At 53.4% G+C, this 18,794-nt stretch overlaps 1 protein-coding gene across 1 annotated transcript in view; it reads right to left on the bottom strand.

Annotated features, from left to right (window-relative positions):
• Positions 1-1,500: 1,500 nt before the first annotated feature.
• TTLL8 (tubulin tyrosine ligase like 8) overlaps positions 1,501-18,794 on the bottom strand; it is a 35,960-nt gene continuing 18,666 nt past the window's right edge. The window contains exons 9-12 of the mRNA XM_042247908.2: positions 12,396-12,544; positions 9,887-10,130; positions 8,437-8,872; positions 1,501-8,001 (exon numbers count right to left, since the gene is read on the bottom strand). Coding sequence (XP_042103842.1) covers positions 7,420-8,001; positions 8,437-8,872; positions 9,887-10,130; positions 12,396-12,544 — 1,411 coding nt within the window. The 3' untranslated portion in view covers positions 1,501-7,419. The remainder of the gene's footprint in view (positions 8,002-8,436; positions 8,873-9,886; positions 10,131-12,395; positions 12,545-18,794) is intronic.

Here is an 18,794-nt window from a genome sequence, read left to right on the forward strand (position 1 = left end):
GGGTGGGCATGGATTGGTCCCGGAGTCCCAGGCGGACAGAGAGAAAGATACGTCTTGAAACCAAACACGGGAGTGGACGACGATGGGGAGACGGGGCAGAGCCAAGCCTCGCGGAAAATGGATCAAGGGGTTTAATCGCGGCACAGAGTCCCCCTCCCCGACAGAAGGGGCCGTGGCGTCTTGCGGGGCGATTCGGGTGCGCTCGACGCCCTGTGCGAGGCCCACTCTGGGGTGTGCGTGTGTGCATGCGTGTGTGCGCGCGCGCACGTGCACGCAGGCGCCTCTGGTTGGTAGAGGGCTCTCGGTCTTTTGTGCTCTCCTTGGAGGTGCGTCTGGCCGAGCAAGGCCCCGAGCAGCCTTCACCGGGGCCGCGTCTCAGGTGAGGTGGCATCTCCTTCCAGGCTTCTTACTGCTTCCTGAAAAAGCAACGAGTGGGCCAAGTTCACCGTTCCCAGCCGTGATGCAGGCCCCGTGTGTGCGCCAGCCTCCTGGCCATGGTCGTCACTCTGCAGGACTGCCCCAGACAGGCTGGAGTCACCAGGAGTGCTGAGCCTTCGTCTCTGACCTGGGAGTCACGTGTCTTGTGCCAGCATCCAAGCAACAGCCACGCTCACGGGGAGGGGAACGCGACTCCCGGCCTGGAAGGCTTGTCTCTGGCTCACGAGTGTCCAGGTGAAGAAGGGTGGCGTGGAATCCTGAGATCCCGGCCTCGGAGCCTGCCTCTGTGGCTGAGGAGGCTGTTGGAGGGGCAGTGGCGCGTGGTGCTGTTCACAGAAGGAGGGTGAATCCTGACGGCCCGAAGGCGGCCTGCGGCGCATTTGACCATGCCCGCTCCGCTCCCCCTCTCCCTCTGAGGAGTGCCCTTCCTCACTCACTGGGCAGATGTGCCTGACTCGCCCTCTCAAGCGGAAACCATCTGCCTTGTGAAGACGACACCCAGGGGAGCCGCTCGCCCAGGAGGAGAGACACGTGGGGTGGATCAGAGCTCGCTGCGCAGCCTGGAGCCTGGCTCAGCCTCCCTGGTGGAGCCCAGCACCCCTGCAGCTGACCTGAAGGTGTGGGAGCAGCAGGTGCTTGCTGAAGAAACACCGCTGAGGCTGGGGAGGAGGTGTGTCTGTTCTGCGACATCATTGCTGCAGAGACCTGACCTGATAAAGATAGGAAAGCAGACAGCTGGGACAGGGTAGACTCCGAAGCCAGAACAACACAGCCAGCTACCTGTCTTACGGAGGCAGCGCGGCGCAGCATGACGGATGCAGCGCTCACACGGCGTCCGCTGAAAGTCCATACAAAACCCGAGAGTCTTGATTCCTACCGTCACGGCACACAGAAACAGTTCCAGGTGGAATACACCTCTAAATGTGAAAGGTGAAACCATACAACTTGACGATGAAAACAGAAGTGACTATTTTTTATGATTTTGAGGTAGGCAAAGATTTCAAAAACAGAAAACATAATTGCTAATCATAAAGACAATATATTGGAGTATACTGCAATTAATTTACGTGCATGAAAAGATACTATTAAGAGACTGAAAGGCAAATCACAGAATGAGAAAAGACATCTTTAATATATATACCAACATATATACCCATCAAAGGACTTGTATCCAGAATATATAAAGAACTCCTAGAAGTCAGTAGGAATAGGTTACAGGAAAATCCGTCAAATCAAATACAAAAAGATCCTTTTCAAGAGTATGCTGAGCTGCACTGTCAATATTAAAAGGTGCTAAAATTTGTTTCTTGACTATGCAGGCAGTTTGCAAGATCTTATTTCCCTGCTGCTGCTGCTAAGTCACTTCAGTCGTGTCCGACTCTGTGCGACCCCAGAGACAGCAGCCCACCAGGCTCCCCCGTCCCTGGGATTCTCCAGGCAAGAACACTGGAGTGGGTTGTCATTTCCTTCTCCAATGCATGAAAGTGAAAAATGAAAGTGAAGTCACGCAGTCGTGTCCGACTCCTTGCAACCCCACGGACTGCAGCCCACGAGGCTCCTCTGTCCATGGGATTTTCCAGGCAAGAGTACTGGAGTGGGGTGCCACAGGGATCAAACCTGGGCCCACAGCAGTGAAAGTGCCAAATCTTAGAATGGCTAAAATTAAAGGACAGGGAATATCTACTGTTGGAAGACGGTGGAGTAACTGGAAGACTCATACATTCCTGGGAAATTCCTTGGGAGTGCCAACCAAAGTTGAATGCCTGACCCAGAAATTCCATTCCTACAGAAAGATAATACATGTTCATCAAATTCAGGATTGTTCACAATAGCACTATTTGTAATAGTCTGAACTAGAAAAAATGTAAATAAACTGTAGTTGAGAATCAATTTTAACTACATGCAAGAAAGCAAAACCAGCCCTATATGTCAAATTCAACATCAGACCAAGTTAGGATCATTCCTGGAATGCAAGGTTGGTTTAACATTAAAAAATTGATTGATGTTAGGTGCTATAGGCAACTTCTTAGAAAAAGGAAAACCTGTTGATGTTATTTACCATTTTAATCCTAATAAGAAGAAAAAAGTTATAACCTCATAGATGCAAAAAAATTGAGACAATTCATTACACACTCACAGTAAACATTCTTCATAAAGATTAGAAATAAACTACTTTAACATGCTGGAGTATGCATACATTTATATATATCACATCTATAGCTTTGTTAAGACTTACAGAAAATGTCATTATAAATGAGAAAATGTTAGAAACATTCCCTTTAAAATCAGGAATTCAACAATGGTGCTAAATATTATGTAGGAAGTCCTAGACATACAATAAGACAAGATATTAGGGGCAAAAAGATTGAAGTGGGACACATTAATACAAAGCTATTCCAATCCCAAAGAAAGGCAATGCCAAAGAATGCTCAAACTACCACACAGCTGCACTCATCTCACATGCTAGTAAAGTAATGCTGAAAATTCTCCAAGCCAGGCTTCAGTAATACTGAACTGTGAACTTCCAGATGTTCAAGCTGGTTTTAGAAAAGGCAGAGGAACCAGAGATCAAATTGCCAACATCCGCTGGATCATGGAAAAAAGACTATAAAGAAAGCTGAGCACCAAAGAATTGATGCTTTTGAGCTGTGGTGTTGGAGAAGACTCTTGGGAGTCCCTTGGACTGCAAGGAGATCCAGCCAGTCCATCCTAAAGGAGGTCAGTCCTGGGTGTTCTTTGGAAGGACTGATGCTGAAGCTGAAGCTCCAATACTTTGGCCACCTGATGCAAAAAGCTGACTCATTTGAAAAGACCCTGATGCTAGGAAAGATTGAGGGCAGGAGGAGAAGGGGACGAAAGAGGATGAGACGGTTGGATGGCATCACCGACTTAACGGACATGGGTTTGGGTGGACTCTGGCAGTTAGTAATGGACAGGGAGGCCTGGCGTGCTGCGGTTCATGGAGTTGCAAAGAGTCAGACACGACTGAGCAACTGAACTGAACTGAACTTGCATATGATATAATTATTTAAGTAGAACAGTTATACATAGAAACTCAAAAGAAGAAACATGCAAATTTTCAGAAATAACAGCAGAGTCTAGAAATGTGCAGATTGAAAATTAAAATACAGAAATCAATTCCATCCTATGCACCAGCAAGAAACAGTGAGAAAATTTATATAGAGAGATGGCACTGTGTGCAGTAGTATCTGAATATCAAGTAACAAAAAATCAAATGGACGATGTATATACTCTCTGATGCGGAAATTCTAAAATTTAAAGAAGATCTAGGGACTTCACCAGCGGTGCAATGGCTAAGACTCCGAGCTCGCAATGCAGGGGCTCAGTTCAGTCCCTGGTCAGGGAACTAGATGTCCCATGCCGCAACTGAAAAATCCTGCGCGCTGCAACTAAGACCCCACAGCCAAATAAGCAAATGAATGGAAGTAAATATTAAAAAATAAAAAATAAAGATCTAAGTCAACGGAGAGACACGTTCTGTTCATGAACACAAGATGTGATTTCATTAATTTATCCATTTCCCCCAAATTGATCTACGAATTCAATGCAAACCCAACAAAAATCTCAACAGGATTTTTGTTGGACTTGATAAAACAGTTATGACATTTATATAGAAGAGAATGAGGTCAAGAACGACCAAGATTCTTACAAAGACGAGCAGAGAGGAAACTTGTCCCACCGGAAAACACAGACAGTGTGGCCCTGGGGCAGGGGGGCAAATTCATCAGTGGGACAGAGCAGAGACCCCAGGAATACACACCCACATACACACGTGCAACACTACTTTCACAAGCAGATAGAAATGAGTTTTTCGATAAATAATTGAAAAATTATCTACACAGACAAAAATAAAATTTGATTCTTTTCTCACAACATATACAAAAGTCAACTCCAGATGGATTAGGGCTTGTATGTCAAAAACAAAATTTGAAACTCTTAGTAGTAAATGTAGGTAAATAAAGTTTTAAACCTCAAGGTAAGGAAAAATTCCTTGAGTCAAAATAACACTGACTAAAAGAAAGATTGATAACTTTGGCCACATTAAAACCCAAATTAAAACCTGTGTGCAAGTTCTAATTACACTATCAAAATGGTCTAAATAAAAGTAGGCCATGTGAGGACGAACCATGCAACTATGTCATGAACCAAGAAGCACTATTAATCAGGATGCGTGTGCCTGCGACCCAATGGGACGAGAAAAGTGAATGGGTGAGCACGGTCCTACAGTCAATGAAATAAGAAAAAGACATGGAAGCTACGATGGTTGCAGGGAAAAGGAAAACTCACTAGCCGATATAATTGTCTATGTTAAAAATACAATTCTCAAATATATTAATGAACTCATAGAAATGATAGCCAGATAGCTGGATTTTCAAAAAAAAATCCACTCACAAAAATCAATTTCTTCTTTGTCAACCAGCCACAATTTGTAGGAAAATATTTTTAAGTTTGATACTATTTAAAATAGAATACAAAATAAAATATATGTAAGTCTAAATCCAACAGGAAAAAGCTCAATACCATGGCAAAGACATCTAAGAGCTTATGAAAGGCATTAAAGGATTTATTTATGAGTAGGTATATCACATTCATAGATTCGAAGACTCAATAACGTAAAGAAGTCAGTTCTCACTGAACTGATGGCTTTAATATCAATAAACATTTAAAAAATTTTAACTGCAAAAATTATGTTGGTAGAGCTTGACAACCTAATCCTGTAACTTGAATGGAAGCATAGGGGATCAAGAATAGCCCAGCCATTTTCAAGGAAGGGAAGCAAGGTTATAGGACTTGTCTGACCAGCATGAAGACATTCGGCAAAGCTACAGAGCAGACAAACCAACCAGTGGAGCCGACCAAGAGCCCAGAAGGGCCTGCAGGTGAGCAGGGGTGGGGGGGGCGGTGGTGAACTGGGGTCTCCCTCTCCCACCACCTGCCTCCCGAGCGCTCAAGAGAGGAATGTATCAGCCACAACAGTGCTCCCAGAAGAGGAGGTCTTCACGGCCTCGGGGTAAGGAGACGAGCCGCAAAAACCACCACCTGGAGGAAAAGCTTGACCAACTGGACTTCATTAAAAGTTAAGCTGACTTTTGCTTCCGTGGTGGCTCAGTGGTAAAGAAACAGCTTGCCAGTGCAGGAGATTCAAGTCTGATCCCTGGGTCGGGAGGATCCCCTGGAGGAGGAATGGCTACCCACTGCAGTATTCTTGCCTGGGAGAATGCCATGGACAGAGGAGCCTGGCAGACTGCAGTCCACGGGATCACAAAGAACTGGACACGACTAAGCAACTGAAGTACAACAACACCGTGGCTTTATATCCAAAGTTACCATCAAGGAGCGAAAAGACAAGTCACAGCGTGCGAGACAGTGTTTGCCACACAAGTCAACTGAAAAAGGAGGAGAATCCGAGAGTAGATTACACCAGCAAGAAAGATCTGTGATCCTAAGGACAATCAGACCGAGACCCGCTCTGCAGGAGAGGAGACCTAGATGGCTGGTGTGTGTCTGAAAACAAGCCCTTTTGTTAGTAAACAGGAGAAAGCAAAGGCACACCATCACCTCCTCCGGAGGCGAACAAGACCCCCGTCAGCACCAAGTGTTGGCACCAAAGGGAGCCGAGGCTCAGCATGACCTTGGTCAACACGCGGTCCCTCTGGCCGTGCTTTCAGTGCCCACTGTACCCGCCCCCTAAGTTCACGGCCACCTGGACTCTTGGAATTGACCTATTTGAAGATGCAATCAGGGTAAAATGAGGTCACATCAGAGGAGGGTGAGACCCAACCCAACAACTGCTGTCCTTTTGAAAGAGCGAGAACTCTGGACAGAGCAACACACAGAAAGATCTCCGTGTGAAGCAGGGCAGAGACTGGCATGACGTGTCCGTAAGCCAAGGGGCAAGGACTGCCAGTGGCCGCCAGAAGCTGGAAGAGGCAGCAGGCTCTCCAGGCTCCCAGAGCCCGGCCCTGCCAACACCGCGGTTTTGGACCTCTGGTCTTCCGAAAAAATGTGGTCTGAGCCACCAACTTTGAGGGACTTTGCTACAGCAGCTAGTACTGCTTTTTAGGCTGAAGGTGTGTGTGTCTAGTTGACACACTCCTAGGAAGATGCCTGGAGGAAGCACAGTGTATTACAGAAAAAAAGTGGGAACTGCCCTCACGGAGAGGTGAGCTGCTGAGTGGCAGGGCTGACGGGCCTCGGTGCCAGACGACACGGAGTGCGGAAAGCGGGTGAGACTGGACGTGGCCTCCGAGGGCCCTGCCAGCTCTGAAAGCACTGGCTCCTCGTGCCTGGAGCTGGTGATCCTAGGGGGCGATTCGCGCATGTACTGAGCATCTGCGAGCTGTCCAGCACAGCCTGGGGGGTGGGGGTGCAGCAAGAACGCAGCCCCTGAGAGTTTACGATCTGCAGGGAGACAGACAGATGGCAGAGAGGCTGTTAGTGCTGGGGAGAGAGAGAGAGACACACTGAGAACCCAGCTGGGTGGCGGAAACACAGCAGGCGCAAGTGTCCTGGTGAGTCTGTGGAAGGGGGTGCACCTGGGACGGAGCAGGCGGGGCCATGGCTGCAGTTACTCTCTCGGCCACATGTGGGTGCCAGAACCGCTGGAAACAGCTCTGGGCTGCAGACAGCCCACCCCTAGAGACCTGGGACTGCCCACATCTGTCTACCTGTGCTCGAAGCCCACCCCCAGGACAGGCTCCTGGGCCACACATGGACTGTTCCATCAGAAGCTTCAGAAAACAGCACCGGGCCCTGTGCCGACCACCACCTGCCCCCAGCAGGCAGCGTTATTCAAATCTCCAACGCAGCCCCTCACTGGTACCACATCCCCCAGGCAGAGGGGCAAAGGCTGTCGCCCAGCTGGTCCTGTGCAGGGCACTTGGTGTTCAGGGGGCCCCGGAACTGCTGCAGCAGGCCCCCATTGTCCTGACAACCTGACCAGGCCCAGGTGCTCCGAGCTCAGGCCAGTGCCCAGACCAGAGGCCCTGCCCTGCCCTGGAAGATACAGACCCCAGGCTCGCACAGGCGCAAGCTCCGCACTGTACCTGGTGGTCTGGGTGGCTGAAACGGAGCACCCTCCGCTGTCTTCACACTCGGAAGCACGGATGGCAGAGGGTGCGTGTGTAATGAGTCTGGATCCGAGCGTCTGTCGGATTCGGCCTTGGCGAGAGCGGGGCGGGGGGCCTTACTGTCTGAGTGCTGAGAGGTGCAGGAGGGGAGCTCGACCTTCCCGCCGGACGCCCTGTGGCCACTCTTGGCTTTAGCACTCCTCTCCACCAGTCTGTGTAAGTGCACAGGCAAGGTGCAAGGAGGTACCTTCCCATCTTTCAGGTTCAACTCCTGGTGCAGGGCCATGGGTGGGTGTCCCCGGGCCAGGTCCAGCATGGCTGAGGGGCACCTCTGTTTCAGCAGATGGATGTCCGAGAGCGGAGGCACAAAGTCAAAGCTGGGGATCACTGGCATCTGTTTCCTGGCTTTCCTCAGGCCCACGCCTTCCACGAGCAAGTCGGAGCCCTGGAACGTGGGCAGCTCCACTGCAGGCTGGGGACAGGAGGGCGAGGTCAGGGGAGCCGGCAGGCCCTTTCCCAGTCTTCAGTCAGGTCTGAGGCCTCAGGGAGAAGCCCCAGCCACACTTCCCTAACTCTAACCCTGACCCTGGGTCCCCCCACCCCAGGGAGGCCAGGTCGCAGGGTCTTGCTGCCCCACCTGCAGGAGGGCTCCCCAGGGGAGCAGCCCCCTGGAAAGACCCAGGAAGGAAGGCTGGATCTTCACCCCAGGAGGAGGGAGGACACCGCAGGAGAGAAGAGGAATGGCCTAGAGGGACCCCTGTCCTGCCTGGTACCACAGAGGAGGAGGTGCCTGGGGATGAGAGGTTGCAACAACGGCAAAGGCCAGCTGGGCTGCGTGAGACCCCCCGGGATGAGCGGAGAGACCACCCCGAGGTGGCCAGCGGGAGAGGTGCCTGACCCCCCACACCTGTTTCCATAGCAGCTCGAAGTTGCCGATGTCGCAGTTTCGGTCGGCCTTGCGGTCCACCACCACCTTGATGGTGTCCTCTTGCACCTGCGCGCACAGCTGCGCTGTGACAGGCGTGGACGCGTGCATGGTGGGGCTGGAGTTGATCTCTATCAGCCAGGGCCTGAAGTCGCGCCCGAGAATGAAGTCGGCGCCGTACAGCTCGAAGCTGTTCTTGCGCGGCTCCACGTGGCCCTGAGCTACCTTCATGGTGTTGGTGATGGCCCTCTTCATGGACGGGTAGATGACGCTGCTCCACACGGCCCCGCGGCCCCTCTTCTGCAGGTACTCCTGGAATCGGGTGCTGGTCCACATGTTGTGACAGGGCAGCAGGGGGCTGCGGTCCTTGTCGTTCTTCAGGTGCTTCTGGATAGAGTTGTTGCACAGGTGGATGGCGCTGCGGGGCAAGGCTGGGGTCAGGTGTCAGCTGCTCAGTCCCCTCTCCTTCCCGCGGGCAGAGACGCAGAGGCCCCGCCCCAGACCCGAGGTCCCACCCTGACTCCACCCCAGACCCGAGGCCCCGCCCCGACTCCGCCCAAAACGCGGAGGCCCCGCCCCAGCTCCGCCCTATGCCCCGCCCCTACCAGAGGCCCCGCCCCGAGTCCGCCCAAAGCCCCGCCTGAAACACCACCCCACCCCTCCCACAGACACTGCCCACTAGCGTAGGGCGGCTACAGGTGGGTCCCTAAGGGGTCCCCTTCTCCTGTTCAACCTGGGGGGGGGGGCCGTTGGGGGAGGGGAGGTCTGCGTAGAAGCCAACCAGCCCCGGGCCACCAACGAGGGGCCGCCGGCAAGTCCCACCCTAGGAGCTGTTTCCCTCCTGCTGCTGGGGGAGGGCTGGCGCCCCCATGAGAGAGAGATTCACTAACCGAAAATTTCAGCGAATTCATTTATACCCTGGCCTTGTTCTAAATAAGATTTAAGCTGAATAGCATCTATAGGAGACTGTAAAATACATGCATCCTGTCAGCCGTTTTCATCTGAACGCGTCCTTTGCCACTTGGTTCTGGCTGGGGGCCCGCCTGTGACCCATAAGACAGATACAAGAAGCAGGGTGTGCACCCGGAGCGTGGCCCACGAGGGTAGGCGCAAGAGTACGGTTGGCCCCTCAGCTTCCCCAGCAGAGGGGCAGTGGCAGCCACCACAGAGTGTGGCTCCATGCCAGCCGGTGCCCCCGAGCACGTGGCAGACGGTGCTTTTAGGATTTCCTGGAGAACATACATGCCCCCTGGGGATGCAGGGCCCTGGCTTTGATGGGCAGGGGGCCAGAACCCGCCCCTTGCAGAGGGAGGTTGCAGAACCTCCCTGGCCCCAGCCAGGACCCGGTGCCCCACCAGACACATGAGACCAGCCTGGCACTCCGGTGCTGGTGGGAACCCGCCCTGAATAGTGCCAAGCTGACCCCACCGACCTGTCCAGTTTGTCCAGGGAGAAGCGCTGCGTTGAGAAGCGCAGATAGCTCTCCTTGTAGAACCAGATGGTCAGTGGGTTCCAGTCGGTGACCAGGAACCACTGCCGGATGTCGAACTTGGTGTCATAGATGAGCAGCGGCGTCTCGATGTACTTCTGCACCACCCACTTGTTGTCCTTGGCGGGTGGCTGGTCTGCAGCCACCAGCTCCAGGATCTCCTCCACGTGGTTCATGCACACTATGTCTGCAAGAGGCCGCCGCTCAGCCCCGAGCCCCAGCGTGCTGCCCGTGGACCCCCAGGGGCACGGCGCAGGGGCCCTGCCCTCGCGGTCGAGGCCGCAGCCAGGGCAGCCCCCTTGCTCACGCGCCGCGAGGCCAGCCCGGGGCTTCAGAGAAGACGTGAGGTCAGGGAGGGCAGAGTTGCAGACAGAGGCCCTGTGAGGAGGCGGCAGCTGGCGGAGCCCTGGACCGGGTGGGTGGAGCGGGGCATGGGGGGCGGGGGGGGGGGGGGGGGCGGGGAGCGGGGGTTGGCGGCGGGGAGCCGGGGGCAGGCGGCCTGTGGCCTCAGGGAAACCAGCGGGCAGCGCTGGGCTGTTCCAGGGGCTCCGAGGGTCCAGGAGGCTCACACCCAGGGTGACCGGACAGACGGGGCGGTGGGCGAGGTGGCGGGGGTTGGGGTCCCTGGGCTGCGGCGTTTAATGTCGCCGACAGGCCCCGAGCCCTCGCTCGCTTTCCTTGCTGGGACACCGAGCCCTTGCTCGCTTTCCTTGCTGGGACACCGCTGAAGCTGAACTGCGTCGCCAGGCAAAGTACTGCCCCCCATCCTCCCTGCCTCCTGTGATGGACAAGCGAGGAGACGTGACTGACCCTGAGGCAGCTGCCGCGCTATGGGCACAGTCTGGCTCTTGGGGTGGGTGGGGGACGCCACCTGCAAGGCCAGGGGCAAAGGACACGAGGGAGCTTTCCTCACAGAACAGAGACCTGGCTCTTCTGTGACGGCAGGTTGAAACCTTGCCATCCTGAAACCAGAGTCCAGCATGAAGCTGCAGATCCCTGATATTGTCCTGGACCAAGAAGAGAAGGGGCACAGGGTGGGGGTCAGGGTCAGGGGTCAGGGAGCGGGGGCATCGGGGTGGGTGTCAGGGGTGGGGTCAGGGGTCAGGGGTAGGGTCAGGGACCAGAGGCATCGGGGTGGGGTCAGGGGTTGAGGTCAGGGGTGGGGGCACTGGAGCAGGGGTCGGGGGTGGCGGTACTTGGGTGGGGCGGAGGGGGTGGGGACACCAGGATGGGGGTACCGGGCTGGGAGATAGGGTGTGGGGCGCAGGGCTGTGGGGTGGGGCAGGGGTCAGGGGGCACCAGGGTAGGGGAAGGGGCTGGGGCACAGCCAGTGACCAGGCAGAACAGGCTGCATTCAGTTCTGACCAGCAGGGTCTGAGCAGCCTGTGGAGCGTCCCTGAGGGGGCAGTGTGGCCAGCACGAGGAAAGTCTGGGCTCAGGACAGAGCCAGGGAGCCCTGCCCCGGCCCAGGGGTGCAGGCTGAGAGCAGGCGGAAGCCCAAGAAAGAGAAGGCATCAGGATGGGAGATGTTCAGGACTGAATGTAGGAATGTCACACATTATTACTAATAAAGATTTTTAAAAATCACATAAGTAACTGCTTATGAATTTACAACGATAAAACTCCTCAAATAACCAGAGGGGCAAATAGAATATGCAAACAAAAGGTAATATCCACTTAGCTAGACATCAGGTAATGTCTCTTTTTTAGGAGACAGAGGACATCCCGTGACCTGAACAAGAGGACGCAGGCAAGGTGGTGCTGTGAAGGCATCTCCACAGCCTGAAGATTTCTAAGCTGCAGAAGGACATTCGGGAATAAATAGGCTCAGCATTTAAGTCAGCACCCAGGGGAATAATCCCTCACAGGAAGACAGAAAAAAAATGCAACTGAAAGATGGTTCTTTGGGAGCGCTTGTAAGATTAGAAAATCGCCTTCAAACTCTACTTTAAATGAAGAACCCACGTTACCAATAGGGATGAAGAAGAGGGCGCGGTCACAGCTGTGACACAGGAAGTGACAAGCTGGAGACAGGGGTCACCAGGGCCAGGGCTCACAAGGGGTGCAGGACGGGCACCTCCTGGGGTTTCAGGACCACCCAAGGACCAGGCCCCCAGATGCTGGACACAGGGATCTCCCTCTAGTCTAGCAGCGATGGAATGTTCTAATTAATCTTAATTACTTGGCAAAACAGAACAGAAGCTGTGATGAGCAGGGTCTTGGGACACCTGCTACCCGGGACCCGTGACTCCGGCGCCCACAGGGAGCCCAGCACCCAGCCCCCGCCCCCAGGCTGGCTGTCCACGCGGGCGCCTGGCTGAGACGCACCGCGGGCCGGCTGTCCAGGTGGGCGCCTGGCTGAGACGCACCTCGGCCGCGGGACTTGGCCGCAGGTGCCCGGCTGAGACTCACCTCGGCCGGCTGTCCACACAGGCGCCTGGCTGAGACTCACCTCGGCCGCGGGACTTGGCCGCAGGCTTGATGATCCAGATGTTCCGAAGCCCGTCGATCTCGGTCTGAGGGTTCACAGAGGTGATTTTGTTCAGCAGAGCCTGGCACTGGGAAAAGTGATTCCTGGAACTGGGGATGAAGGCCTCGCCGCTACAAAGCAAAATCCAGAAGCCCGTCAGGTCTTGAGGGCGGCCGCCCCGAGGGAAGGGTGGGAGGCAGCCTTGGAACGTGCCCCTGCCCACCCGAGGGCCGCCTGGGAACGTGGCCTGCAGGGAGGGGGGGACCGCCTACTTGAGGATCAGACTGCAGGGACACCCCCGGGTGCTGTGCCTGGGCCCAGACAAGGTGCTGGGAGCCGAAAGCCAGGGTCCCTGTGCTGGGGACCCCCACATCAGGGTGGGCGCTGCAGGCCCGCATGGGGAAGCCAAGCTGCCCGTGGCAGCGGGACCAGGGCCCAGCTTAGTGCCCCGTGGGCAGACTGGCTCATGGCCACGAGCTCACGGCAGCCACGGGGCCGGCTCAGGAAGACACCTCAACAGGGGGTTGAGGCCGGCGGACGGCATAGTGTCTGCGTGGGGTTAGTGCTTGCATCATGGACCCGCCCCCCCCCCCCCAGCCCCCCGCCACAACACGCCCCCCGCGAGGATGGACTGCAGCCAAGGCTGCTGGGCTCCCGCCTGCTGCGCCCCCGTGACGGCCCTGGCGTGGGGATGGACCTTTCTGGGACATGCAGGTGTGTGTGCAATGCTGTAGCCACCCTACGGGGGAGAGGAGGGCAACTGGGAGGGGGAAGTGATGCGGGGTCCCCAGTGGTGCGGGAGAGGCCCCCACGGCGAGGAGCCACGGTCGCGGGTGACGAAGCAGGAGGCTCGCTGGTGCGAGGGATGCGGGTGACAGGTCAGACGGCGCCTCGCCTCCCTGGCTCTAACAGGACACACTGAAAGGGAGCCCTGGCCTGCCTGGGCGGTGCACACGCTCTGCCTGCCCCAGGGTGACGACCAGACCCGGTGGGAGCAGGTGTGAGTCCCCTGTGGTCCTGAGCCCTCCCACCCAGCAGCAGAGGCCAGACCTGACGCTGGGTCAACGAGGCAGGTCCCCCGGAGCCCACCCTGCTGGCCAGGGGCAGAGCCGCCCAGGGGCCCAGCGGACGCTGGTGACACGCGTGCAGACTCGGCGTGGGCTCAGAAGGAAGGCGGGGCTGGTCATTCCTCGGGAGGGTCCCCACGGTCTCTCCCCAGAGCACCCTGGGCCTCAGCCTCTCGCCGTGGTCCCCTGGGCAGGAGGGAGTTTGTGCATCACAGAAGGAAGACTTTCACCTCCCCCCGAGGGCAGGGAGTGCGAGGAAGGGGGCGTCCAGCCCATGGTGGGAACCTGGCCAAGCTCTAGGCCCAGACACCCCATAGTCACCAAGAACAAGCACTGTCCCCTCAGATGCTGACGGTAAGAAAGGGCCCGCACCTGCCCTTCTGGTCCCGATGACACGCACACCACGTGGGCGGACCTCACGTGGTCGCCTCAACGTGGAAGGAAAGGAGGACTGAGCAGGCTGACCGCCCCGGGTTCCCTAGCCTGCTCCACAGTCCGGCAGGTGCCGCGCTCGGCAGTGGGTGTGGGGTCCGCTGCTGCCACCTTCTGACTGCTCCTGGGACTGCGGGCCAAGGGCGGCCCTTTCTCACACAGGCGCCCACGGAGAGGCAATGAGACCCAGATGGGATCACTTCCAGCCCCTCAAGAGGTTGCCCTGGAGACCGCGGGTACTAGACCCTTCTGCCTCCTCCCGTGTGGACGCCTCCTAGCCTTGAACTTCATACCAGGGGCTGCCTTGCTCAATAGCATGTGGTATTGCAGGCATCAGCAGCAAGTCCCTTACACTGTTGGTTCCTAGACAGCATATTAAAAAACAGAGACATTACGTTGCCAACAAAGGTCCATCTAGTCAAAGCTATGGTTTTTCCAGTAGTCATGTATGGATGTGAGAGTTGGACTATAAAGAAAGCTGAGCGCCGAAGGATTAATGCTTTCGAACTGTGGTGTTGGAGAAGACTCTTGAGACTCCCTTGGACTGCAAGGAGATCCAACCAGTCCACCCTAAAGGAAATCGGTCCTGAATATTCATTGGAAGGACTGATGTTGAAGCTGAAACTTCAATACTTTGGCCATCTGATGCGAAAAAGTGACTCATTGGAAAAGACCCTGATGCTGGGAAAGATGGAAGGCAGGTGGAGAAGGGGACGACAGAGGATGAGATGGTTGGATGGCATCACCGACTTGATGGACATGAGTTTGAGCAAGCTCTGGGAGTTGGTGATGGACAGGGAAGTCTGGCGTGCTGAGGTCCATGGGATTGCAGAGAGTGGGACGCGACTGTGACTGAGCTGAACTGGTGGTTTCTAGGTTAGGAATGAAGTTGCTCCAAAGGTGTGTTTCCATTTCCCTTTAGACAAACGCCCAAGCAGAGCAGAGCTGTGTCACAGGGCATGTAGGCACCTAAAGGGGTAAGACGCGCCCAAGGCTTTTCTAGACAGGCTGCACAGGTTTCCACTCCCCACTCCCCACCCCGCAGTGGATAAGGCTCTAGCCACTGCGCATCTTGGCTGAGCTTTCAGCCATTCTGGCTGGTGTACAGTGGCATCTCTTGACCACGAGTCCAGCGATGCTGTCTCTTCATGTGCTGACTGACAATTTGGTGTCTTTTTCTGTGACGTGTCCAGAGGGGCTGTTCTTCTCACTGGTTTACGGGGATTTGTTGTTGTTCCGTTGTTCCATCATGTCCAGCTGTTTGTGACCCAAGGGCTGCAGCACACCAGGCTTCCCTGTCCTTTACTATCTGCTCAAACTCGTCCATCGAATCAGTGATGCCATCCAGCCATCTCATCCTCTGTCGCCTTTTCCCCTCCTGCCCTCAGTCTTTCCCAGCATCAGGGGCTTTTCCAGTGAGTCGGCTCTTTGCATCGGGTGGCCAAAGTATTGAAGCTTCAGCTTCAGCATCCGTCTTTCCAATGAATATTCAGGGTTGATTTCCTTTAGGATGGACTGGTTGGATCTCCTTGCAGTTCAAGGGATTCTCAAGAGTCTTCCCCAACACCACAGTTCAAAAGCATCAGTTCTTCGGGGCTCAAGCTTCTTGATGGTCCATCTCTCACAGCCACACATGCCTATGGGGAAAACCACAGCCTTGACCCGACAGACCTTTGTTGGCAAAGCGATGTCTCTGCCTGAGCATTTCCTCCGTATCCTGGCTCTGGGGCCTCTGTTGGACATCTGTGCTGTAAATATGTTCCTCACGTCTATGGCTTGTCTTTTCATTCTCTTTGTGGTGTTTTTTGATAAACCGAGTTCTTAATGTCAATAAAGGACAATTTATCAACTTTTAAATTATGGTTAGTGCTTTTAGTGAACTACTTGAGAAATCTTTGCCTTCCTTGCCGTCATGAAGATATACTCCAATGTTTTGTTAAGTTTCAAAACTTTTACATGCCACATCTCACATTAATTGTGTATATTTTGAGGCAGGATTCAAGGCACTCTGTCTTTTCATAAGGATGTTAATTGCTCAGATACCATTTCAAGGAGAGACTGACCCTTGCTCACTGAACCCAGTGACACTTGGAACGTAAGCGCTCAGATGTGTGAGGGGCTATGTCGGGCCTACCCAGTTACATCAGCCTACTCACCTACCTCATCCCAACACCACGCTGTCTTACTTGTTGTGGATTTACAGCTGGTCTTTCTAAGCCTTAGCTTTGTTTCTCCTGATCGCAGTGGTTTTGGTTTTTTGTGAATCGTCTGCTGCTGTTGCTGTGCAGCCGCTCACTCGTGTCTGACTCTCTGTGACCCCCTGGACTGTAGCCCGCCAGGCTGCTCTGTCCATGGGGTTTTCCAGGCAAGAATGCTGGAGTGCATTGCCACTTCTTACTCCATGGGAATCTTCCCGACCCAGGGATCGAACCTCCGTCTCCTGCATTGGCAGGGAGATCCCTTACCGCTGAGCCACCAGGGTATTTCCAAATAAGTTTCAGATTCAGTTTGTCAGCTCCTTCTATCCTTTCCCCCCGGGGCAAGCGAAGCCCTGCATGGGTTTTGACTGGGGTTACAACAAGTCTGTAGATTAGTCTTGGGCTTCCTTGGTGCCCAAAACTTATGAGGTGCAGCAAAAATAGTACAAACGGGAAAACATGTAGCTATAAGGTTTACATTAAAATGGATAAGGGAATGGCAAGCCACTCTTGCCTGGAGATTTCTATGGACAGAGGAGCCTGGTGGGGTACAGTCCGTGGGGTCACAAAGAGTCAGACACAACTGAGCGACTAACGCTTACATTAAAAAATGAGTAAAATCTCAAATCAATAATCTAATTTTACAATTTAAGAAACTAGAAAGAAAAAAAGAAACTAAACTCAATGCTAGCAGAAGGAAGAAAATAATAAAGACTAGAGCAGAATTAACCAAAATAGAAAAGCCATAGAGAAAGTGATAAAACCAAGAGTTGGCTGGATCAACAAATCAGATGGACTTTTAGCTAGGAGGGCTAAGAGGAAAACAGAGAAAACTCAAATTGCTAAAGGCAAAAATGACACTGGGGACATTGCTACTGATTTTACAAAAATAAAAAAGGTCATAAAAGAGTATTATGGACAGTTGTACAGGAACAAACTGGATAACCTGGATGAATTACACCAATTCTGAGAAACATTGAACCTGTCAGAGCTAAACCATGTGGACACAGAGAACACGAAGGCCCTACCCTCGCCAAGGGCCTCCCAGGCGGCGCCAGCAGTGAGCTAAGGGAGCGGCAGTCACTCAGTCGTGTCCGACCCTTTTGGACCCTATACAGTCCATGGGATTCTCCAGGCCAGAATACTGGAGTGGGTAGCCTTTCCCTTCTCCAGGGGATCTTCCCAACTCAGGGATCAAACCCAGGTTTCCCGCATTGCAGGCGGATTCTTTACCAGTTGAGCCACCAGGGAAGCCCAGTGGTAAATAACCCATCTGCAAATGCAGGAGACACAAGAGACGTGGGTTCGATCCCCGGGTCAGGAGGATCCCCTGGAGAAGACCATGGCAACCCACTCCAGTATTCTTGCCTGGAGAATCCCATGGACGGAGGAGTCTGGTGAGCTACAGTCCGTGGGGTCACACAGAGTCGGACACGCCTGAGCGACCAAGCACGCGTACTCACCCAGGGGGTGAATCAGCAGCTAAAGCCCTCCCAGCAAAAGACGCTCTAGAGACGGCGGCTTCCCTGGTGAGGCCAACCAAACGGCTAAAGGAGGGTTTCTACCAGTTCTTCTCAAACTTTCCCCAAAGTCGAACAGCTAATAAGTAAACTCAGCAAAGTAGCAGAATATAAAGTCAGCATACAAAAATCAGTTTCATTTCTATTTTCTTTTTAATTCTGCGATTATTTGTTTTCATATTCTGTCACGGTATTCACTACATTCCACTCCAGATTGTGTGGATTCCTTTGATGGAATCACCTTATTGTGAAATATCCTCTTTATGTCTATTAATGTCTCAAATACAATCAGAGATTTAAACTCAGCTCTCATAATAACTCAGAGAACAAGCAAGTAAAATAATCGGCAAGAGTTTAGGTTTAAATAACTAACCTGACTTCACTGATATTTTTTAAGAACATGCCACCTAGCAACACAGATACACGTTGTATTCAAGTGTGCATGAGACAGTCACCAAAACAGACCAGGGCTAGTCAGGGCCAAAAGCCAGTTCCAGCAAAATTCATGTCTATTCTATACAAAAAGGAACCTTAATGCTTATCTCTTACCTCACACAGAAATTAAGATTAACCACAAAAAGCTAAAAGTGAAAGGAAAAACAATAAAGCATGTATTGTTGACTATGCCAAAGCCTCTGACTGTGTGAATCACAATAAACTGTGGAAAATTCTTCAAGTGATGGGAATACCAGACCACCTCACCTGCCTCCTGAGAAATCTGTATGCAGGTCAAGAAGCAACCGTTAGAACTGGACATGGAACAACAGATTGGTTCCAAATCGGGAAAGGAGTAGGACAAGGCTGCATATTGTCACCCTGCTTATTTAACTTATATGCAGAGTACATCATGCGAAACGCTGGGCTGGAAGAAGCACAAGCTGGAATCAAGAGTGCCGGGAGAAATATCAATAACCTCAGATACGCAGATGACACCACCCTTATGGCAGAAAGCAAAGAACTAAAGAGCCTCTTGATGAAAGTGAAAGAGGAGAGTGAAAGAGTTGGCTTGAAACTCAACATTCAGGAAACTAAGATCATGGCATCTGGTCCCATCACTTCATGGCAAATAGATGGGGAAACAGTGGAAACAGTGACAGATTTTATTTTTTGGGGGCTCCAAAATCACTGCAGATGGTGCTTGTAGCCATGAAATTAAAAGACGCT

The sequence above is a fragment of the Ovis aries genome, chromosome 3 (genome assembly GCF_016772045.2).
Source record: "Ovis aries strain OAR_USU_Benz2616 breed Rambouillet chromosome 3, ARS-UI_Ramb_v3.0, whole genome shotgun sequence".
In the NCBI taxonomy this organism is placed as follows: Eukaryota; Metazoa; Chordata; class Mammalia; order Artiodactyla; family Bovidae; genus Ovis; species Ovis aries.